This window comes from Macadamia integrifolia, unplaced genomic scaffold (genome assembly GCF_013358625.1).
Source record: "Macadamia integrifolia cultivar HAES 741 unplaced genomic scaffold, SCU_Mint_v3 scaffold2327, whole genome shotgun sequence".
In the NCBI taxonomy this organism is placed as follows: Eukaryota; Viridiplantae; Streptophyta; class Magnoliopsida; order Proteales; family Proteaceae; genus Macadamia; species Macadamia integrifolia.
Genome location: NW_024868639.1, coordinates 49,414 through 72,922, shown reverse-complemented (window position 1 = coordinate 72,922; position 23,509 = coordinate 49,414). Strand labels below are relative to the sequence as shown.

Genomic DNA, 23,509 nt, shown 5'->3' with positions numbered 1-23,509 from the left:
CTAGCTCGTGCACTGCATTTATTACTCCCTCATTTATCTAGAAATCCTAAAGATAAATTTTGGATTTAGAATCAATTTTCTCTCTCTTCATTTAGTAGATTTTAAATCCATAGACTAAGGATGTACAAGAACATAACCTGATCCGTTCACAATTTTACAGATTCCTTCCTTTTTTACAAAACCTGAATAGGTGAAAAAAATGTTGGAATATCTTTCTAATTATAACTCATAAGCTGGCTACATAAACCTCTCCTAAGCCTCCATTCTTCAACCTTTGAACATCAAAGAAAGATCAATGGAAGTAGAGATCTCTAAGCAACAGCAAAGAAAACCCTCAAAGGGGGGATGGAAATCAGCCTTCTTCATCATCTGTAAGTCTCTTTCTTCAACCTTAACTCGTAAATCTTGTGTTGTGACCTAGTGATCGCGGGTTTGAATTGAAAAACAGTTTCTCTGCGAAGTAATGGAGTCTCGTGCTCTGGATACGTCTTTTTTTTATTATTTTTTATGATCTAATATGTTGTTCTTGCTACAGGGGTTGAAGTTGCAGAGAGGTTTGCTTATTATGGTATGTCAGGGAACCTCATCACCTACCTAACTAATGTCCTGAAAGAGCCAACTGCAACAGCGGCCAAGAACGTGAACATCTGGTTTGGTATTTCTGCTCTCCTTCCTTTAGTTGGAGCTTTCATGGCGGATTCCTACTTCGGTCGTTTCAACACCATACTCGTCTCTTCTGTGATTTATCTTAAGGTGGTTTTACTGTTTTGAGAAATAGTCTAAGAGTCTTTCTTTTTTCTTTTAATAGAAATTTAAAATAAATTAGGAAAAAGATTGCTACCCGGTGAGGTGTCCATACACTAAAATGGTGAAAATACCACTCTACCTCTTGGTTGATCACGCCCTGGTGCAATGATTAAATGACCAAGTAGGGATCACAGCCCAAAAAAAATAATAGGGAGAGAGTTTGCTCAACAAACAGGCGTACCCCACACTCTCACATTGATTATTTGATTGTTATTTCTCATTTTTTAAAATAAAAATAATATAATAATCTATGTGAAGAGATGCGGTGTACGCCTTGGGGTCGGAGTACCTTTTCCCAAAATAAAATGAACAAAACCACAGGCCAATCTTCCATGTACAATTAATTAATGGATTTGGATCACTACTTAGTCATGTGGCCACTACGCCAACACAAGGAACAACTAAGGGAGGTGCATAAGCATCCAACCAGGGAATATGGTGGTCTTTTTACCACTTCCTGTGTCTAGCGACTGCAACCAGGTAAGGCACATAGGCATCCAACTTTTATTGCGGGATCCATTGATTTTCATGATTTTTAAAAGATTTTCTACATACATTGGGTGTATGATTTTCCAAATGAGAAAAACTTCCACTTCATTTGAAATTGCCTTTTAAAGCTCTAGCAAATACTTTAATTATACAAGGTTCAATTAGGGAGCAATTTTACTTTACACCGTGCACTGAAGTTCATCACTCCATCCTAGGGCTCACAAACTCCAATAAGATTTTAAATTCCTCCCAAAATACTCCTCTGGTACCCCCACAAGCATCTAATGCCTACTCGGTGAATGGATTCCCTTTCACCTTGGCCTTGGGAAAACTCAATCTTTTCAATTATACTTTACATCTTACAAGACAATCATTTGATGATTTTCCAACCAGTAAAAATATAAAATTTCACTTGGAAAACAGTTTGCCATTAAAAAAAATAATAATAAAATTTAAATTCACCAGAGATATGGTTTGCGACAGTCAACTTAAGAAATGGAAACTATTCAGCAGCCCCCTTTGGTTGAGAAGCTTATTAACTCGATAACACCTACCCTTTATTCACTCTACAACACAATTTACAACCGTTTGATGGAAGGAAATAGTACAAACTTGGAATAGTACACTGGCTCTAGTCCACACCACTGTTAGTTAAAACGAAAACGGCAAAAAAATAGAAACGTACGATGCGGGTTTTAAACAGATAAAAATGATGAACGGTACGGTAAAAAAAAAGGTCAAAAAAAACAGGGAACGGAAAACGAACGAAAACGAATGGTACAAGTATTAAACGTGTAGTTTTCAAAAAAACAAAACCAAAAAAACGGTAATATACTCATACAATTTGAGAGATTATTACCTGTATGCATGCATCTAATGTTCCAAAAGCTCTGGGAGTCCCAAGATAAAATAGCCCAATGGGCTACAAGAAAATGAAATGTTGCTAGCTTTAGCTTCTCCTTACTCAATGAGCTATAAGAAGATGAGACTCAATGAGCTATAAGAAGATGAGATTTTTTTCCTATAGATGGTATGGAAGTTAAAAACCAAAAACCAAGTACCATATTGTCTTCACTCTTCACTTTTACTAATAGTTTTTTTTTTTTTTTTTTTTTTTTTTTTTAAATTAATATTTTTAATAAAATTCCTATTTTACCCTTAAAAAACGGATACACGTTTAAAATAGCCGTTTAAAACGCGTTTAAAACGGATTCTTTTGTCGTTTTCATTTTTTCCATATTGTATAATAGCATACGGGAAAACGCATTTTAAACGGCAAAAAAACGCAAACGCGTTTTAACTAACAGTGGTCCACACCAACCAACAATGAGATCCTAGCTACCAAAGTTGTTCCTATATTAATCAGGAAAATCCTAACTAATTTGAGATCCTAACATTCCACCTAAGGTTGTTAATCGGTTCGGTTTCAGTTTAAACGGTGCAAATTGGTTCGGTTCACATTTATTTGACTAAAACCATAACCGCCCCATTTACTAAACGGTTCCACTTTCTGAAACCGTGACCGTTTAGTAAACGGTTTTGGTTTCCACGGTTTCTAAACGGTGTCGGTTTCAAGGTTTTAAACGGTTTCGGTTTATTCTATACGGTTTGTAAAACGGTTCATAATCGGTTTGTTATAACTTGCAATCATCTCTAGACTGAAGATCATAAGATTATCAAAAAATAATTGGCAACCACAAATAAGAAATTCTATATTAACGATAGTATGTCTTAATTTGATAATCTAATGCTATTTCTTTGCATAGCCATTTTCAAACATTTAGAACTAATATCATACAACATCCAAATCTAGCCTTCTACAATATAAAATATTAAAATGACAGGTGGTTCAGCCAAAACACCCCATCTATGATAACATAATAACATAGTAACATAAATGGATTACAAGTTCATGATCTAAAGCCTAAACTTGAACTAAATTGCAATAAATCATACCAAAGTAGGATGGACACTTAATTTAATTGTTAATTGCTATACAGATTAATCGGATCAGTTTAATCGGTTTTAAACGGTTTCAATTCGATTTGAAACCAACGGGTTCCGCGGTTAAAACCAACCCAACCCATTTAGCTAATCGGCTTGAAACTTGAAACCATAACCGCACCATTTACTAAACGGTTTTACGGTTTCAATGTAAACGGATTGGTTCGATTTCGATAAACGGTTTTGGTTACAAATTCACATCCTTAATTCCACCATGCTTTTATGGAACCATCCTCTTCGGTGCGAATCCGATAGCTAAGATGCATGCCTGATGCTGCCAACTGTCCGATGCGCTAGAGAAGATTTAGGTCCTGCTTTTATAGTTCTGAGGCTCCCACTATATCAATAGATATAGAGCACTTTCATGGCTCAAACCCAAGACAAGATGATAAGCTCTAATAACAATTACCGGAGAAATTCCCCCGACGCTGCTGCAATTTCCCACCAATAGGCGTTGTGGGTGATGAATCGTCCAACAAGGGGCATTTAATATGGAAAGAAAGTGTGTCTATGGGTGTACTTTGAGAGGTTGCATAGCATGTACAGATTTTTTTTTTTTAACCCTTCTCACAAAGTCCCACACTACCACTCTCTCCTGTGTAGCGTGCAGATTCTTTCTTACCCTACCTCACAAATCATACCCATTTTATTTCTATATTCAAATCCCATTTAACCATAGGCATATGGTACACTAGCATAATCTTACTATACATTGATCATCGAACTTTTTTTTTTTTTTTTTTGTCTTGTTAGCTCTTTCAGTGTCAATAATTCCGGCAAGATTCCGGCGTCAAATCTTCTTCTTATCTCTTTACATTGTAGCAATTGCGGAAGGTGGCCACAAGCCATGCGTGCAAGCATTTGGAGCAGATCAATTTGATGAGGACAATCCAGAAGAACAGAAAGCCAAGAGCTCCTTCTTCAATTGGTGGTATTTTGGGATATGCATTGGTGCATTTGCAGCAACCCTGGTGGTGATTTATCTCCAAGACAATGTGGGATGGGCAGTTGGGTTCGCAGTTTCAGCGGGTGCTATGGGGATGGCTCTTGTAGTGTTCTTATTAGGACAGAAACTGTATAGACGACAGGTTCCCAGTGGAAGTCCCTTGACTCAAGTGGCACAGGTGTTTGTCGCGGCGGTTCATAAGCGGAACTTGCCTGTCATGGAGTGTGGTTATGGTGAGGCCATGGAGGTTCAGGGCATCAGCCGCAACCTTGCTCCTACTAATCAGTTCAGGTAAGGAACTAAAGATTAAGGAATAGCTGTGATTGAAAAGAGAAAAGAGATTGCAAACACCTTAGTTTATCACTTACAACAGAGTATACTCTGTTTCTGTTTTTCTTTCCTTCTCTTTTGATTGACAAGAACACTTGTATTCTTTACTTAAATCACATAGAATACTCCTAAAACATGTATTTTCCATAGATATACATCCTACACATATTCTAAATCTTTTAATTATATTGAAAAACATACCATGCTCTGAAATTTTTCCATCCTGAATTTGCTAACTGTGGTTCTTTAAATTCTGCAACAACAGGTTTTTGGACAAGGCAGCGATTGTCGACAATACTGATCGGTTGAGTGGGTGCAAAAACACTTGGAGACTTTGCTCAGTAACTCAAGTTGAAGAAGTAAAGCTTCTTATCCGTTTAATCCCTATTTGGTTCAGTTGCTTGATGTACGCCGTGCTGTTTGCTCAAGTTGCAACTTTCTTTACCAAGCAAGGTAGCACAATGAACAGGAAAATCGGATCGAACTTCCATGTACCTCCTGCATCCCTTCAATTGTCTACGGGACTCGTGATAATGTTTTTCCTACCGATATATGACAGAATTCTTGTTCCGGTCGCAAGAAAGCTCACTGGGTTACCATCTGGAGTAACAATGCTTCAAAGGATTGGAATCGGGATGTTCCTTTCGATAATTGGAATGGTGATAGCAGCTTTAGTAGAGGCTAGAAGGATTAGAATAGCTAGAGAGCATGGCNATTGATCATCGAACTTTTTTTTTTTTTTTGTTAGGGACTAGTCTTGTTAGCTCTTTCAGTGTCAATAATTCCGGCAAGATTCCGGCGTCAAATCTTCTTCTTATCTCTTTACATTGTAGCAATTGCGGAAGGTGGCCACAAGCCATGCGTGCAAGCATTTGGAGCAGATCAATTTGATGAGGACAATCCAGAAGAACAGAAAGCCAAGAGCTCCTTCTTCAATTGGTGGTATTTTGGGATATGCATTGGTGCATTTGCAGCAACCCTGGTGGTGATTTATCTCCAAGACAATGTGGGATGGGCAGTTGGGTTCGCAGTTTCAGCGGGTGCTATGGGGATGGCTCTTGTAGTGTTCTTATTAGGACAGAAACTGTATAGACGACAGGTTCCCAGTGGAAGTCCCTTGACTCAAGTGGCACAGGTGTTTGTCGCGGCGGTTCATAAGCGGAACTTGCCTGTCATGGAGTGTGGTTATGGTGAGGCCATGGAGGTTCAGGGCATCAGCCGCAACCTTGCTCCTACTAATCAGTTCAGGTAAGGAACTAAAGATTAAGGAATAGCTGTGATTGAAAAGAGAAAAGAGATTGCAAACACCTTAGTTTATCACTTACAACAGAGTATACTCTGTTTCTGTTTTTCTTTCCTTCTCTTTTGATTGACAAGAACACTTGTATTCTTTACTTAAATCACATAGAATACTCCTAAAACATGTATTTTCCATAGATATACATCCTACACATATTCTAAATCTTTTAATTATATTGAAAAACATACCATGCTCTGAAATTTTTCCATCCTGAATTTGCTAACTGTGGTTCTTTAAATTCTGCAACAACAGGTTTTTGGACAAGGCAGCGATTGTCGACAATACTGATCGGTTGAGTGGGTGCAAAAACACTTGGAGACTTTGCTCAGTAACTCAAGTTGAAGAAGTAAAGCTTCTTATCCGTTTAATCCCTATTTGGTTCAGTTGCTTGATGTACGCCGTGCTGTTTGCTCAAGTTGCAACTTTCTTTACCAAGCAAGGTAGCACAATGAACAGGAAAATCGGATCGAACTTCCATGTACCTCCTGCATCCCTTCAATTGTCTACGGGACTCGTGATAATGTTTTTCCTACCGATATATGACAGAATTCTTGTTCCGGTCGCAAGAAAGCTCACTGGGTTACCATCTGGAGTAACAATGCTTCAAAGGATTGGAATCGGGATGTTCCTTTCGATAATTGGAATGGTGATAGCAGCTTTAGTAGAGGCTAGAAGGATTAGAATAGCTAGAGAGCATGGCCTGCTTGATCTACCTAAGTTAACTGTACCAATGAGCATCTGGTGGTTACTTCCACAGTACATGATCTGGGGACTTGCTGATGTCTTTGCAATCGTCGGATTGCAAGAACTCTTTTACGATCAAATGCCAGATACATTGCGCAGCCTGGGGGCTGCAGCTTGGCTTAGCATCATAGGAGTTGGAAGTCTACTGAGCAGTTTTGTTATCTCCATTATACAGTCAATCAGCTCAAGATATGGAGAGTCTTGGTTGGGGAACAATCTTAACAGAGCACACCTTGACTACTATTACTGGGTTCTAGCTGGATTGAGCACACTCTGGTCTTGTGCCTATGTTCTTGTGGCCAAGTTTTTCATTTACAAGAAAATTGATGGTGTAGATGGTGATGCTACTACAGAGGAGGCTCTCATGACTCTCTAACTTGTTTGGGTCATTTAGGGTCTGTATTGGTGTAAAGAATTGAAGTTAGCTCTTGGACATTTCAACCCTTGGTGAAATTTCTATGCCCTGAAAATGTTCTTTTATGGGCAACTCTGCTGTTTATGGCTCAGTGGTAGGTTCTGACTTACCGACAAATTTTGTGGGATGAGTCTATCACCATCGCTGCTCATGAGAATGGTCCATGTCTTCATTTGACTGTTGCAAGATAACTCTGTTACTCTTCAAGAGATCTGCCCTGTTTTCATAAGTTGTGAAGGGAAATCTGCAAGGACCTAGGTGGCATAATTAACTAGCATCCGGTTTTGAATCTGTAAAATAGGATTAGAGAATAACTGGTTTCTGCTGTAATTTTGTGGTGTAATCTTTCAGTTGTTCCTTCTACACCTGTTTGTTCGTTTTCGTTTTGGTCTGTAGTCCCCGTGTTCTGTTAGGGAGGAATTCACAGACTGGTTTCAATCTGGTGACAGACTCAACATTTAATCAGTTAAACTCTGTAATTCATGCATGATCAATCTAAATGTCCCAGAAGTCTTGGCTGATGACAGTCTATTATGCTTTTAAGCAGCTCAGGATCCTACACTGTGTACTGCTAGCCACTACTTTAACCAGTGAAGTCAGTAATTCATGCAATAACCCTAAATTTATTGAATAAGAAACTCCAAAAAATCATAGATTTTAAGAAATCTTTGCTTCTTCCCGAACCCAACTTGTAGGATCCTGGCAGATTTCGAGGAGATTCTGGATCGACATTGACGGAGGCCGATCCCCTGTCTGCTTCCTATTACTTGAACTATTATAAGGAATGGTCTGCAGGATCTCAAGTCAGATCAGAAATGGTTTGACCTCCTGCCTCACCAGGGCTTTGCATTTTAACATATGGTTTGAGTTTTACTACGAGTACATTTTGGTATTGTATACCAATCCCCCCCCCCCCCCTTTTCTTATTGTATCTGGTCTCCTCTCTGATCCTCTTACTCTATCTCTACTTTGTAAATTGTGTAATACATTTTTTAAAACAACAAAAACTACCCATTTGTGCTCTACCTTAGTACCCTGTTTGGAGTTGAAATCATGATCATGACATAGTTGAATTGGTTGTGAATTATGCCCAATATCTTCACAAATTGTTTCAAGTTCTAGTTCACAGGAGTGGAGTTGAATGAATACCTCAATCCAACACCACCGCAGATTCTCTCCCCACGTGCCCCCCCCCCAAACAAAAAATGATTGGACAGAACCAGTTTATCATGACCTTCTATTTCATTTTTGTAAGGATCATCATGAACTTTTATGGTTCGAAAAAAAAACTGCATGCCTAAATCAATTGTTACTATCTACCATGCATGTCAAACACACAAATTTTGGTGCCTTGAGACTGAATGTTTTCTTGAGCACACAAGCAAGAGATTCTTTCTACAGCAATTAGTTCATACAGCAGCTCTCTGGTAGCCTAGACGCTTTTGAAACTTTTGCCTAACCCAACTGAGCATGCCAAAACTTTAGGTCCATCCCAGAACGAAACAGCAACAGCTTCAAACTCATCAAGGGCTTGGTTATAAGCACAACCATGCCAAGCTATGTTGATCATGACCAACACATACCAGACATTTTACAAATAGAAAAACATAAAGCTATGTTAACTCAGTTTTAGGTACTCCCCTGATTGGCACTGTTCATTTGTAAAATTCTAAAGGTCAAGCTTGACAAAAATGAGGCCATGCTACTAAACAAATAAAGAAGACTTTAATTAACTTACTCTCTGATCATTCACAGGCCATGTTGAGCAAGAAGAGGCCATGCTGCCAAAGCAAGTCCCAAAGGCAAAGACATGAAGTTTATATTTTCCCATTTGCAAACACAATACAATCAAAAACCCCAAACCAACATGGCATGTACTTAGGAGGCTCACTCACTATTGATGTTCAAAAGACCACTGTTTCTAGGAACTTCAAGTCTCTTCAAAAGTGCTCTCCGCATGGTCCTCACCTGTAACAACATGTGTTCCATTTACAACCCGGTTTACGGTATGGGAATTGGAGTAGGGAGAGTATGCTGAAGCTGGGCTGCTGCGTGAGTACCGGTTCTGTGCAGCTGTGCTACTTCTTGTTGCCTTGAGCCGAGCCTTCCGACCCTGAAACACAAAATTTTGACACATAAGAAAACAAATTGTCCTCAGGAAACAACCAAAAATGAAACATAGCTCCAAAAAAAATTATTTGTATGGTGCATTCCATAGTTATTAAGATGACTAGGTGACCCAAGGCATTGGAGGTATGCCTAGGCGACAAGGCACCCGCCTAGGCATCGACAAGGCGAGCGCCTAGGAGATTGTGCAATATATGACTAATATAGCAATGAAATTTTATATAAGGGAAAGAGAACGCTACCCGCTTGCGTTCCCCACAACCAGACACATGGGGAAATGGAGGCAGGGGCAGGGGCAGGGGCAGGGGCATCTTTTAACAGCCCGTCTCCACTTCCCCATGTGCCTGGGTGTGCGAAACGCAAGGTAGAAACCATACCAATGCAAATATAATATGCTAGTAATGACCCAATATGAGAAAACCAAATATAATAAATGAAGCATAGGTTATAATATTAGCAAATTCATCAAAAAATAAAACACATAAATCAATGTAAACTCATAAAATGTCAACAAGGCATGCTGTCGCCTTGGACCAAAAAAGAGCCTGGATGCCTGGGCAGTGCCTTGGTGACACCTAGCGACGCCTTGACAACTATGGTGTATTCATCTCCATATCACACATAAGAAAAATACGGATGAGAAATCAATGGCTGTAGGAAAAGGATCAAGTGAGTCATGTACTGCACACACATGCGCAGTATACATACCAGATTTTTCATTCTTATGAGAATATGCAATACAATGCTGGGAAAAGACTCAACTATCATCCTGTTTTCACGTAGTATGTTTGTGGAGATTATCTGGAACACCCCATTGGTCTCCACCTTAGAATAAGATCAGAGCAGTTACTGATCCCAGCCATCTGCTTTCTTTTCTTTCACGGTCAGCCCAACGAGAAAAGCAACTTTATATATCAATCGCAAAAACTCAGGCAGAATACCACACCAACCAGGACTACAAAAGAGCGGGAGACAGAAAAATAGGGGTGAGGGGACAGCCACCACACTCAAGAAAAACTAAAGACAAAGGGCCAACCTCAGCCATTTGCTGAATGGACATTTCATTAAACCATCAGAGAAGTCCTAGAAAAGAAGATCTATTCATCAATAGGCCCCAAATCTAGAAGACTGATTAAGGCAACCTATTACTGAATGGTACATTATAACTTACTAAGCTTAATTTTAAGAATGAAATGGATTAGAAATACGAGGCTCAAGAAAAACCACCTTGCCCATGCACTTCTCCAAATGAGGAGCAAACCTTCCAGCCATGATTGCCCGGCCACAATTCATGCACTCAAATATTTCATTGGCAATAGCAGGATGAGTTTGGCCAAATATGTCAACAACATACTTGCTGTTTGCTTCACCACTATTACTAGGATCAGCTACCATCACTCGAGCTTGTGTTGACAGCCTCAACTCTTCTTCTTCTTCTTCCAAATTACGATCAAGACCCAACCTAGCTATCCTGTGGCACTCGGATGCAACATCAACAATTATTGAGTCTAGAAGGCCCGTGAAAAAATGAGATGACAACTGCAAGAAAAACCCCAACAAAATCAGGGGAGAAGGATGAATATCAATGCATGAACAAGGGAAAAAAAATCAATTTAGAAATTTTGGGACCAGGCCGCAAATCTTCTTCCCTACCCTCTTGCCTGATTTAAGAATCCAGCAAATCCAAAACCAGGGATGCACCTTTGGCTTTGGGCATTTATTGAATTATGAATGGATACAGGACTTGATAAAGTTCAAATGTAACCTTGAATTTCTATGGGCCAACAAAGCTGCATGCCTAACCAAGCTAAACTTGGGAAGTTTCATCCCAAAAAATCATTAAAAGAAAAGAGGCAAAAATATAGAATTACATGATGATCCTGAGCGTAAATGGAAAAGTTACCTGAGAATGAGCAGATGCATTATCATCATTCGGGGCTGACATGATTTTAGGAATAAGTTAGCAAACCAAATATGACACCTAATTATTGGAAAATCTTCACTTGGAGGCTATCTTGGTATGTCTCCACAAACTTCTTGTTACACCTAGATGATTGGACACAATGTTAACATAAAAAACAGATAATAAATTTTAAATTTTAAATTGAATTTACAAGAACATGAAGGGAGAAGAAAGAACACAGAATTTACAACTGATCAGCACAGTTGTACTAGCAGTCATGACTGAAAGATAGGATTCTAAAATCCCTTGCTATGTCTGTGCCTACTTTCATTATTATTTGCTGGATTAGGATTTGGGTAAAGGCCAAAAAGGATATAAAAGTAGTTTTTGTTTTATGGCAGATATTTGTTGAGAACTAAGAGGATTACCTAGTAAAGGCTGTAGAGTAACACAAAATATCATTACCTCCCACTTTACCATCACCAGAATTACTCTGAAAATGCTTCTCAATAGGATGACTAAAGCTCCTAGGTCTTCCCTCTCTTTTTCACTATAACCCAAAACTTGGACATTACACTAATTTTCCTGACGAAACAAGCTTCCTACTCACATTGATACCTTGATGCTTGTGTAGCATCAAGAGGGCCCAAGAACATCTCTATCACTGAGACCTAGGAATTTTGTTAGCATATATGAAGACAACATACCAACTGCAAATCATTCCATATTTACAGTCTGCTCACCTCTTGATCTAAGGCAATTCTGAACTCTCAGACAGCATCTTTATAGGTCCAAACTTCTAGATGATTGCAAGGTAAAAAAAAAAAGAGTGCATGAGATATGACACCAAAATATGATTCTCTAGAAAGTTTAGGCCATTAGACAGTAGGTCATGTGAATCCTTTTTCTGCATTTTGGATATGTTAGGAAATCCGTTTTGGTGCTACAGTGAAGATAGAAAAGGATAGGTGAGGTTGATATGCATTAAAAGATGAGAGAAAAGCCAGTTAATCAAACTATCAGAGAACTCATTTCCCTTAATGATGTTGAAAAGAATGTTCTGTCATAGGCCTTAGGAATGTCATATATCGAAGTTGAGATAGAAGTCAACATTTAATTTTCAGGTATAGGGTTTGGAGAAGTTTATTGGTTACCAGCAAGTCATTGGTATTATGACATGTGGAATGATTTCAGTCCCAAGAATGGGAGAGCACTCTATCCGGGAAGGGAAGATACTGAGTGCTTGATGACAGTAAAATAAAATGGTGTGGATAGGTCATATATATATAACTTGTTTGAATGATTGAAAAGGGTAGCCCATAATATTATAGTTGAAGACTGACATTATGTGCTTATATGAAGGTTGCACTGTTATGGTTGATAGCTGGAATTCTACAGCGTTGCTGCAAGCAACAAGATAGTCAATTAAATGAAGCAGTCCTCATGCCATCTGAGAATTATAACTAACTAAATTTCCACTAAGAAACCTGTAATAATTTCAAAGAAACTCTTCCAATCTTACATTACTCAGGCTGAGAGTTGATCTAAACCTATTACACTACATTGTTCATAGAAAAGTGCTTCAATTACTTTTGATAACCACATAGAAAACCTCAAACAAATCTCAAAACCCATTTTATTAACCCATCTACAAGACCATGAAAACCAACCCAAGTCATTATTATAACTAAAACTCAAATATAAATACAATTTCTACCCCTAAACGATCATTGAAACTTCAACATGAACCAAAAAGACCAAACCAACTACACAAACGAGACGAAAATAGAAACATAGACAAATCCAAACCCAGTCCCCAAAAGCCTGAGAAAACAATTCAAACTTTATTAAATATAAGGAAAGTAAAGGAAATCCATGAAATTTCTGCCATATATGTTCCAAACTCTGAAAACCCACATTATAAAAAACCGATCTTAGGTCAATAACAAACCAATCTACCAACGAATAGAATCAGTAGAAACCCTGAAAATCTTTACGAGCAAAAGTCAAGGCAAAAAAGGAGAATAACAAAAACTAATTGAAACCCGTCTCTAACTGCTTGATTGATTCAGTTTTAAGGAGGAAAGGACTCATAACAATACGTACAAGAAACACAGTTTTCTTCAAGTAATTCTAAACTCATAGACTATATTCTATCTCGGAACCACAAAAAGAGATTGCGCCTTACTTGATAGGCGCTCAGATAATTGTGACTGTAACAGAGAGCCCGGGCTCCATAAACCGCGTTTCAAGGGCCGAACTTTTACGCAAGAAGGAAAATTTCTAGAGAGAGAGAGAGAGAGATGGAGTTGAAGATCAGCGCAGAGAATCTGTCCAAGTCCAAAACCAACACAAGGGCTAGGCCCATGTAGAAAAAAAGAGGAATGAGTACACCACTGAATTCCATGATATATTTATGTACCCATTTAATTGTGCCACGTGGAGAATTATGTGGTAAATCTGATTGTTAAATTTTGAAGAATGGTCCACATAAGCAACTGATGAAAGTCCAGGCCCAAAATTTTTTTGAGGTAAAAAAGAATTTTGAAAGACAGTGTGGCCTTTGCTCAGCCATGAAGGGGCGAGGCCGTCATACCCAAATTATCGTGAAGTGGATGGAAGTTTGCAAACCTAAAGCTAAGGGTGGCTTTAGGCATTCGCAGGTTAAAAGATGCCACTATGGCAATGCTAACAAAACTAGTCTGGTATATCAAGAATGATAAGTCGATGACGGCTTCTTTCTTAAGAGGTATATTTCTTTCCTCGACAAGGTCTCTGAGAAAATCTAATGTTTGCTCTTCCATCTTACCTGGGATTAGGAAGATTGGGTTTTGTTGAATTGTACGAAAGATGGATTGTAGGGTTTTGGCTCTGAGATCTCCTCCTGGTTAGATCGGTGGTTTTTTGAGAAAACAATTATGGATTGGTCATGACCAGCCTCAACCCCTGGAAGCTAAAGTGGCTGATTTCTTTGACGATGGGTAATGGGATTTGCCTCAGGTTTATTCTCCAACCTGGCAAGAGATTTATTTAGAAATTCGTAAGTTTCCCATCCCTTCTATTCCTCAACCAAATAGAAGAATTTGGTTTCTCACACAATCTGGAAATTCTCGGTTTCCTCTGCATAGGAGGGAATTCGGTTGAGATTTGGGTGTATTCCTTGGCATAATACAATGTGGGCTAAGGGTATCTCCCATTAGGCCTCTTTTTTTGGTTGGCGAGTGGTGCATGGAAGGATTTCTACTGATTATAAGGTAATGGCTTGTTCGGTTTCAATTGCCTCTAGGTGCTCGCTCTGCCATGAGGAATCAGAATCTTTGGATTATATGTTTTGGCTTGTCGATTCTCTTCTATAGTCTGGTTGGAACTCCTTTGAGTTTTTGAGTCGAATTGGATGAGCTTCCCTTCCATCCAAGAACTTTACTCTTGGTGGAAAAGAAGTTCCTCTTCCCCCTTGAAGCAAATCTGGTCAACATCTCTTCTATTTAGTCTCCATCAGATTTGGCTGGAAAGGAACCATAGGAGGTATGACTCTAGTGGTAGACCCCTTGGCTTAGTGACAATAGCTATATTTTCTGACTTGCAGGGGTTCTCTTCTATTTCTCCAATTCTAGTCAAGAATAGGAAGGAGCTGCTGCTAGCATCCTCTCTTTGTCTTGTTAAAGCGAATCCCATACCGAAGAGGATCCAATAGTTGTATTGGGCTCGTCCGCAAGAGGAGTGTCTAAAAATCAACATAGATGGGTGTTCTTTAGGCAACCTGGGTTATGCAGGATCTGGGGGAGTCATTAGAAACCATGGAGGCGTTATATTGAGATGCTTTGCCTCATTTGTTGGTATATCTTCTAACTTTGATGCAGAATTTGCTCCCTTCTTTAAGCAATTCTGCCTTCTTTGAAGCAATTCCTATTGCCAAGGATACGAATTTGAATTGGATTGAAGTTGAAAGCGATTCGTTGGCTGTGGTGTGGTGCATTTTGAAAGGTACTATTCCATGGAATCATAGGCAATTGTGGTCTTTCTATTTAGATTTCCTGAATAGCATTCAATGGAGTATGAGTCACTATTTCTGTGAAGTCAATACAGTTGCTGATGGCCTTGCAAAACATGCTGCTGCTACTAGAACTTCTGCAGAATGCTCTGCTGCCCCAAGATTCTCAATTAATGATATAGAGTGTGGAAAAGCCAAGATTCCTGCTCTCGTGAATTGGTGTGCTTTTCTTTTGAAGTTTTACTTTTCTTTTTCTAGTTGTCTTGTTCCCCACTCTGTTGATGCAACGCCGAAGGTGGAGTTGGGATATAAGTTGGTTTTGTCTTGTCCAATTGGGCTCCTTTGTATTTTTTCTATTTTTTTCTTAATATATTCTTCGTTGATCTTAAGCAAAAGCAAAAACAAAAAAAACAAAAAAACAAAAACAAAAACAAAAAAATAAAAAACAAAAAACAAAAAACAAAACAAAACAAAACATTTCTAGGAAGCTAACCAAAATTATTAAAACACTAGCCCAAGCAAAGATTAAGTTGCTTCTCACTTCTTCGCAACCCTTCCTCCATTGTTGGAGCTTGGAAGAAACATTGCCTCTCTCTCTCTCTCTCTCTCTCTCTCTCAAAAGATAGATTTGCCCTTTGGGTGGGTCCCATTTCTCAATCTCCAATTAGAGGAAGAGGGAATAGTCTTGGAGGGTTCCACAATTCTCCTTCAATCTATAAATAGCTGAATCATTTCCATCTGAAATATCTTGAGCATTTGTCTCCTCTTGTCAGACTTAGTATTTCCTCATATTGCAATGCTCTTAATGGAGAATATACATTCCACAAATCCTTGTTGTTCATGGGTGTGGGGACAAGAAATACGATGGGAGATGCCAAGAGGGGTAAAAAATGAGGGGAGAGAGCGATACTCACCACCCCAATCAGTTTGCACGGTTTTAATTTTTTGTGAAAATTGTCATTCAACTAAGGCCTGAAACCAAAGAAATGTTTGAAAAACATCTGATTTTTGCGCAATAGGGAAGAACCAAATAAAATTCGTATTGTCATCAACAAAAATTACAAAGTAATGAAAACCATTGACAGATACGGTATTAGATGATCCCCATACATCACTATGAATAAGATCAAGAAGATATAAACTACAACTATGTATTTCTTTTAAAGATCAACGATTAGCCTTCCCTAACTGACAAGCTGGACAAACGGACTGTAATCATGTGGATTGACACGGCATATTATTGATACGTAACATAAAATGTAAAAGATTCTCACGAGGGTGATCGAGGCAGTGATGCCAACCATTGATGGAAGTGCGTTCAACAACACAAACTCCAAGAAAGGAAGGAGAGGAGGAAGACATAGTATATAGCCTGCCATTACTCTGTCCGGATAGAAGAATTACTTTGGAAACCTGGTCTTTGACAAGAAAGTGAGACGGGTGAAACTCAAAATAAACATTATTATCATTGGTTTTTGAACAGACAAGAAAGGCTTAGTAATAGTAAGAACATGAAGAACATAATTTAAATAAAAGGTACGAGAAGAAGAATGAGAGGAAAGAGATGAAGAACCAGTATGAGAAATTCGGAGACCCTTACGGTTACCGACATGGAGCTGGTCTGAACCATTATAGTTGTCATAAGAGGAGAGGGATTGGATATCAGGGGTGACATGGTGGGTTGCGCCTGTGTCGGGGTACCATGTGAGGGTAGAGGATGGAGGGTATGGGGGGTTGGGAGAAGGCCAGAGGTTCTATAGGGAGCGGTTGGTTAGTGGTTATATGAATTGTAGGGGTGTTGGGGATAGGATGATTGGGCCTGGGTTTGAGGGCAGCAATAGCAAGTCGAGGCTGTGTGGTTTGTCCGATGACAGATAATGCAGAAGAGCCACCACGACCCCCATGACCACCATGCCCCTCACGACCTCGACTAGAGCTGCAGCCAGAGGAGGAGGAGGGATTAGGGACATCGGATTGGGCGGCATTGGCTGAGCCTGGTGTAGCAATGGCTAAGATATCGGTTAACTTAATCTTCTAAAAGGAGCGCATACTCTCGTGGCTGAGAAGTAGTCCGCGGAGTTCAATATATGAAGGAGGTTCCAAATGGGTCAGGATAGAGAGAACAATATCTTGAAGATCAGTGCAGAGAGATCAGAGCGCATAGATGTTGAAGTCACTAGGTTAGAGCAGTTTTATTGCAACAACCAACTTATTAGAAAGCAACTTGGCACGTTGAAGATAGGAGGCAACCAATTCATTAGGTTTTTATTGAAGATTCTAGAGACTCATGTTTAAGGGCATCAATTTGGTGGAAGAAGTAGAACAAAAGGCACCCTGTATCGCGGTCCAGATCTCATGGCTGGAGTCCTTGTCGAGTACAAGGGGAAGTACATCTTCAGAGAACACAGAGATGAGCATGCTGGTAATGGCAGCATCTTGTTGGTGTCAGGTCACAACCACAGTTGCATCAGAAGGACAGCAATAGGAGCCATCAACAAAGGAGTAGAGGTTTTGGCCTTTGAGGAAGGCCACCAGTTGTTTATGCCATAGAAGATAATTGGTGTCAATTTTAGAGACAAATAATGGTGAGAACAAGGGGTAGGTGTAAGATTGCAAACGGTGGAAGAAGGAGCAATAGAGCTAACCGTAGTGATAGGGGAGGAATCCACCGTGGGAGGGTCTTGCGCCATAAGGAAAACACATGGGAGAGGGGAGAGGGGAGAGGGAAGAGGGGAGATCGACTAGGGTATAGAGGCTTTAGTCGTGTAGCTTTGATACCATGTTAGACTTTTTATTTCATTAAATTGCAATTGTAATGACCCATAGTGATTTGTATATTTTTAATATTATTTTAGTATGTCTTATAGGTGGGTCTTAGTGAGGCAGTGTACTGACCTAGCTAATGGGTCCAGTTTGGTACCTAGACCGAACTGTGAGTAGTGGTTCAGGTATTGAAAATTTAAATGGTTCAATTATGTAAGGATGGTTCAGTTTTATATGGTTCAAGTGTTTTGGTTTAACCATATTATAATGTTAAATTAGATCTTATGTTGGTTTGGGTTCATTAATGGCCCAACCAAACCATAATTCAACTATGATTAATATTTATCTATTAGGTAATTCAGATAATGGGATTATTTGGGTGGCAGCCCATGATTGGGTTAAATGGCAAAACCTAGGCTTGCCACCTAAGTACATGGCATGTGAAAGGTAGTTTGTATTACTACTACATAATGGCATATGGGTTAAAAAAAAAAATGAAAAGGTAAAACAAAAAGAAGAAAATCACTTTTCTTTGTTACATCTTAGTTTTTTTTAGCAAGAGGAAAAGAGAGAGAACGATAGGGAGGAAGAGAGAAATGAGAGAGGAAATGGGAAGAATGCTACTGAAATTGAAAATTTGAACGGGAACTGAAGATTTAAGAAGATGCATGCAAAGAGTTTTGAAGAAGGTGTAAGGGCAAACAAGGAATTCAGCAAGGTAGGAATTTTTCTTATTTTTCTCTACTTATTCTAGGTATGCTTGAGGTTTAGAAACTAATTGATGTTATAATATCAATTTTCATGAAGGATTGTATTTGCTACCACCAGAGTTAGCATTAGAAGAGGGATTCTTAGAGATTAAAAAAAAAAAAAAAGGATATTTCTTAATTCAAGTTCAGTTTGGGAGAGAAGGGGTTTTCTTCAAAATTGGCCAAGGTGAGTGATTGATGAATTTCAAGTTTAAATTTAATATATGCATGATATATATGATTCAATTGAACCTTCATTTTAGGAATTTTATCAGGTAAGTGATATTCAGATGTTATGCATGATGTGCAATAAAGAATAGAAGGGAGATTATGGCAACCTAGAAAATTCTGTGCAGAATAGCAATTTTAACTCAATTTTGAGGCACCTTGTGATTAAAATTTGAGGATGCAATAAACACGAAAAAGGAAGGTCTATCAGTCATCTAAATACAGGAAAACAAATCACCCCATTTGGAGTTGTAACGAAGGAGATATGATAATTTTGTAAACAGCTTTTCAGGGCTGGTCGTTATTAGGTTGAAATGTCCTGTTTGGGCTAGAATATTATGAGTTTTTTTCTACCTTTATGCCTAATATTGTAGGTCATTTTGGGCTTATTCTAGAGTTATCTTAAATGCAAGATATGTCTATTTTGATGTGACTAGCACCCAGACCATCCCTATGTTTTTTTTTTTTTTTTTCTATAAGCCTAAGAAAAGAAAGAAAGATGTTATTAGAGAGGTTAAGGTGAGTAGAACTTCATCATGTTTTATGGAGAATACCTATTCCTACATGATGATGCTATGTATGAAAAAGTATCGATTGATATAAGAATAATTGAATGCCTACAATGTGCTTCTTTTTGTTATAAATGATTCATTGTATTTTAATTACAGAAACTTAAGAGCATGTTATTTGCTTTTGCACAAAAAACATGCTTACATTTATGATGCAACAACGAATGAGAATTTTATTAGACAATGATCTAAGAACCAAAAGGAAAAAATAATTCAAATGTGAATTAAGACACAAGTTCATGTAAGAAAGAAAGAGTACGAATCAAATGGTAATATATTGAGTCTGGCGGAGAGGGGAAACCCAAAAGACGAGTAACTAGCAAGAAACATAGAAAATGTCCCAAAAGGCGAGTAACTGGACCATTGTCATGGCGTGAAGGACCGGGCCCCATAAGAGTTAAGAATGGGAATGCAAAAGATGATTAGTTTAACTAGATATTTCAAACTAATTCAAAGATAAGAGGAAAATTTTCATATTCTAGCATATATGTGTAAGAATTGTAAGTTTTATTTTATTAGTTTCTAGGTTCGGACATGGACATCTTAGTACCTTGATTTTTATGTTGCATTCAATTGTGATACAAATATTGTATGTAATATGGCCATGACTGGAAATTCTATTCATTGGGCTTTAGCTTATTATGCTTTATTGGATTGTTTATAGCAGGATCAGAGGCCCCAGTAAGAGATAAGAGCAAGGGGATAGTTATCCCTGAGAAGAATTGAGGGACTGAAAAGAAGTGAAACTTCTTATTTTTTTTGTGTGTATTAGTGGTAAGGATGGTTATGTATATCTATGGTCAATCATTTTGTTATGGTTTGCACATGTCCAGAGTTTTATAAGGCCAACATGGTTTCACAATATATACACATGATCCAACTTTATATAATATTGTATTTAAAGCATTTTGAGGAGATCATGGACTGTGGAAATTTTAGTTACCGTGGGAGAAGTTCCGTTGCTAGATATCGAGATTGATGATATTCAGGCTTTGCTTTGTTCTTTGTTATTTTTTTTTTTTTTTTTTTTTTTTTTTTTTTTTTTTTTTTTTTTTTTTTAATTTGAGAACTTAATAGGATTAGCTTTCCTCTTTTCCCTGCACGATCCCCACCAAGTCTGGTGCTATGGGTCCCTCTGGACCTAGGCGTAGGGGGTCATGACAACAATGCTCTCAATGGAAAGTATATATAGAGTACAGAAGTATGCCCTAGTTGATCCACACAAACTAGGAAAGATAGGATTACAATTGAATTAGGATTCCACATGTGATAACGATTCCTATCTTAGAAGTTATGGATCTGCTAGAGTCCTAAAGGAGGCACACCGGAATATATAGTTTCCAAGTATAGAAAGACTTCTATCTTGGCTAATACCTCTATGGGAGCCTTTGTTGATAGTTCCAGAACTGTAAAACTGAATCATTTGTCTCCTCTGTAGAGAGCCTTTGTTGATAGTTATAGTGTTGAATTAACCATAAAAAATTTCTTCAAACCAACACTCCCCCAATTCAAATTGAAAACTTGTAGTTTACCAACTCCCCCTCTCTCTTAAAGGCTTTAATATATTTTTATCTTTTCACCAAAAAATATATATATATATATATATATATTTTATCTGTTTTTAACATGTAATATGTTTGGCAAACTATACCTGATAAATTTTTAAACGAATCATGGGAGAGAGGTGCCAAGGAGGGGTAGCCATACTGAGACTCGGTATAACCAACCAAAAACATGGTCTGTAACCATAGAAGGTTTCAGTTTCCAAGGTGAATGTTGAAAGGACTATGTTGAAGACCATGATCTTTCTTTCCTTTGGAGATGTACTACTATTTGAGCATGAAGGCGGTGATTTTATCTTCAAAGGTCTAGTGTTCGATCACAACCCTTGTAAGAAAGGTCTTGAGCATTTTGATGTTAACATCAACGATCCGATAGGGGAGGAGGAGGAAGAAGACTGGGAGTAAGGCTGCGTTTGGTAGTCATCTGAAAAAACGTTTTTGGCATTTTTTTCATTTTACGGGAACAAGAAAACTGAATCTTTCATTTGGTGTCCACGATTCATTTTTCTATTTTTTTCGAAATGAACTGGGTAAAAAAAAAATCCAGAAACAAGACGTGTTGGGACATGATAACCATGTTCCAACATTTGAGTTTCGTTTCAAAATGGAATTTTGATAGAGAAAAAGGAAATTTCTGATTTTGACGCGTTTCTAGAATAAAATGACTACCAAACGCAGCCTAAGTTTCCCTTTGTTAATTTTTTGTTTTTATGCTTTCTTAAGCTGCATTTGGTAGTCATCCAAACATATACACCCAAACGTTTCTCACCTTTTTTTGTTCTATAGGAACAAAAAACAGAATAAAACGTTTGATATCAACTTGGTGTTTTTTTTTTTTTTTTTTTTTCTGACAAAAAGGGGGGAAAAACATTAGAAACGCCAAATGATGGAACGGCGAAACCTTGTTCTGTCATTTCAGTTTTGTTTTAAATACAAAAAAGAGTGAACAGCTAGGGTAATCGCTCCTGAAACATGTTCACCAAACACCATTTTTTTGTTTTAAAACGGCATTTTTACAGAAACTGAAAATTCTATTTTTCACACAAAACGTCGTTTCTAGAACTGATTAACTACCAAACGCAGCCTCAGTCTCGTTTTCCTTGTTTGGTTTTAAAATTGAATAAAGAGATATAAAAAAAGAAAATTGAATAAAACGACTATGAAACGAAAAAACTGATTTAATAAATATCCTAATCAATCAAACCAATTGCGAACCATATCATAAAAAATAAATCAAAACTGAATTGATAATAAACCATATAATCCGAATCAATTACAAACTATTAATAGTCTACTTTCATTTAAAAACTTAAAATTCATTTAGTAATAAGTTCAATTTTGATTTTTATCAAATATAAGTTAAATCGAACCAAACCAAACCATTTAAACCAAAACCTAATCATTTAACTAACTAATTTACACTTCTCTTGTGTCGAAGTCAAGCTTCCCCGAAATCTAAACCAAACCAAGGTGGAGCCACACCAAACATACACACTCAAATAAAAAGCATTACCGATTGACCTGGCATGCAAGAGATGCAGAGCTCCTTGTGAAACAGTGGACCACTTGCTTCTTGAGTGTCCTTATGCCAAAGCAGTTTGGTTTGAGAGTTCCTTCTCCTACTCCCCACCAAGTGATCAAGTTCCATGTTTAATGGAGTGGCTGAACAACTGGGAGATTCTACTATGCCAAGATAAGAAAATGGCAATAGAGTCCCTCTCTCGAGCTTCATTCATCTACTGGTATCTTTGGCTTGCTAAGAATGATTTGCTCTTTCAATCCAAGAATTGGAATCTTCAAGAGGTGATTAGTGTTGCTGACAGAGCATATATGGAGTTCCATTCGGCAACTACTGCTCCAACCACTGTTAGCAAAATCTTAAAGATATGGGAAAAAATTACAAACGGCAAGCATTTCTGTTCTAAACACGTTTGAATATGTTCTCATTTTTTTGGCATTTTTTAAGACTTGACTTGTTGAATCTAATGTCTACTTAATTGACCCCCAAACTCTGATTAACCTGATTCTTTCACCAATTTGAATCTAACTCAATGGCCTATATTTCTCCTAATATCACCTTCAACTCAATATCAATGCGTGGACCTTGAAATTGAACTACAAACTGATGTATTTGATGAAAAGTGTTTCTAAAGTGATGATTCCCAACTTAAACTGAACATACATCACTCCGAGAGTGTGTTGACTATATTGACAACAATGAATAACATCAAAGCTAAGCCACATCGTTCAATAAGACTTTAAATATGTGGTGTATGAATTTAGAATTGGTATTACATGATATTCAATTATATCTCTTAGAACTTGCAATGAGGCATGGGATACATATGCATTAATGTTAGATATTGTAGTTGTTTTCAACATTAGATGCAGGTATTCATATAATAATTCCTTAATTTATATGAGTATACTATCGTTTTATTAGTCATGTTTGTTTGAAATCTATACATTTAAAATCCATACTGTCCGTTTTCCATTTTTTACCATTAATTTTTTTTTTTTACTATTTATTTGACCGTACTGTCAAAATTTTTTATTGTTTACAACTCATACCATTTGTTTCC

The 23,509-nt window shown here is 37.9% G+C and overlaps 2 protein-coding genes across 4 annotated transcripts; one reads left to right on the top strand and one right to left on the bottom strand.

Annotated features, from left to right (window-relative positions):
• LOC122066301 (protein NRT1/ PTR FAMILY 5.4-like) lies at positions 1-7,725 on the top strand. Its single transcript, XM_042630126.1, has 4 exons — positions 1-371; positions 536-753; positions 5,325-5,824; positions 6,129-7,725. The coding sequence occupies exons 1-4, from the start codon at positions 296-298 to the stop codon at positions 6,994-6,996; spliced, it is 1,662 nt and encodes a 553-aa protein (XP_042486060.1). The 5' UTR covers positions 1-295; the 3' UTR covers positions 6,997-7,725.
• A 1,016-nt stretch (positions 7,726-8,741) lies between these two features.
• On the bottom strand, positions 8,742-13,450 carry LOC122066295 (SAGA-associated factor 11). Of its 3 annotated transcripts, none has more exons than XM_042630117.1 (4): positions 13,254-13,450; positions 11,066-11,208; positions 10,390-10,701; positions 8,742-9,148 (listed from the first exon to the last, which is right to left on the bottom strand). In XM_042630117.1, exons 2-4 carry the CDS (start codon positions 11,105-11,107, stop codon positions 8,966-8,968), a joined length of 537 nt encoding a protein of 178 aa, XP_042486051.1. In that variant the 5' UTR covers positions 11,108-11,208; positions 13,254-13,450; the 3' UTR covers positions 8,742-8,965. The 3 variants fall into 3 exon arrangements, with proteins under 3 accessions (XP_042486051.1, XP_042486052.1, XP_042486053.1); XM_042630118.1 differs by lacking the exon at positions 13,254-13,450 and adding an exon at positions 13,172-13,195; XM_042630119.1 differs by lacking the exon at positions 13,254-13,450 and having other exon boundaries at positions 10,390-10,633; positions 11,066-11,203.
• Positions 13,451-23,509: the final 10,059 nt, after the last annotated feature.

Coding starts and splice junctions, on each gene's coding strand:
- LOC122066301 (XM_042630126.1), top strand. CDS start 296: ATGGAAGTAGAGATCTCTAAGCAACAGCAAAGAAAACCCTCAAAGGGG. Junction 754..5,324: donor CTTCTGTGATTTATCTTAAG/GTGGTTTTACTG, acceptor TTTTTTTGTTAG/GGACTAGTCTTGTTAGCTCT. Junction 5,825..6,128: donor GCTCCTACTAATCAGTTCAG/GTAAGGAACTAA, acceptor CTGCAACAACAG/GTTTTTGGACAAGGCAGCGA.
- LOC122066295 (XM_042630117.1), bottom strand. CDS start 11,107: ATGTCAGCCCCGAATGATGATAATGCATCTGCTCATTCTCAG. Junction 10,702..11,065: donor ATGCATCTGCTCATTCTCAG/GTAACTTTTCCA, acceptor TTTTTCTTGCAG/TTGTCATCTCATTTTTTCAC. Junction 9,149..10,389: donor TGGAGAAGTGCATGGGCAAG/GTGGTTTTTCTT, acceptor TTTGTGTTTCAG/GGTCGGAAGGCTCGGCTCAA.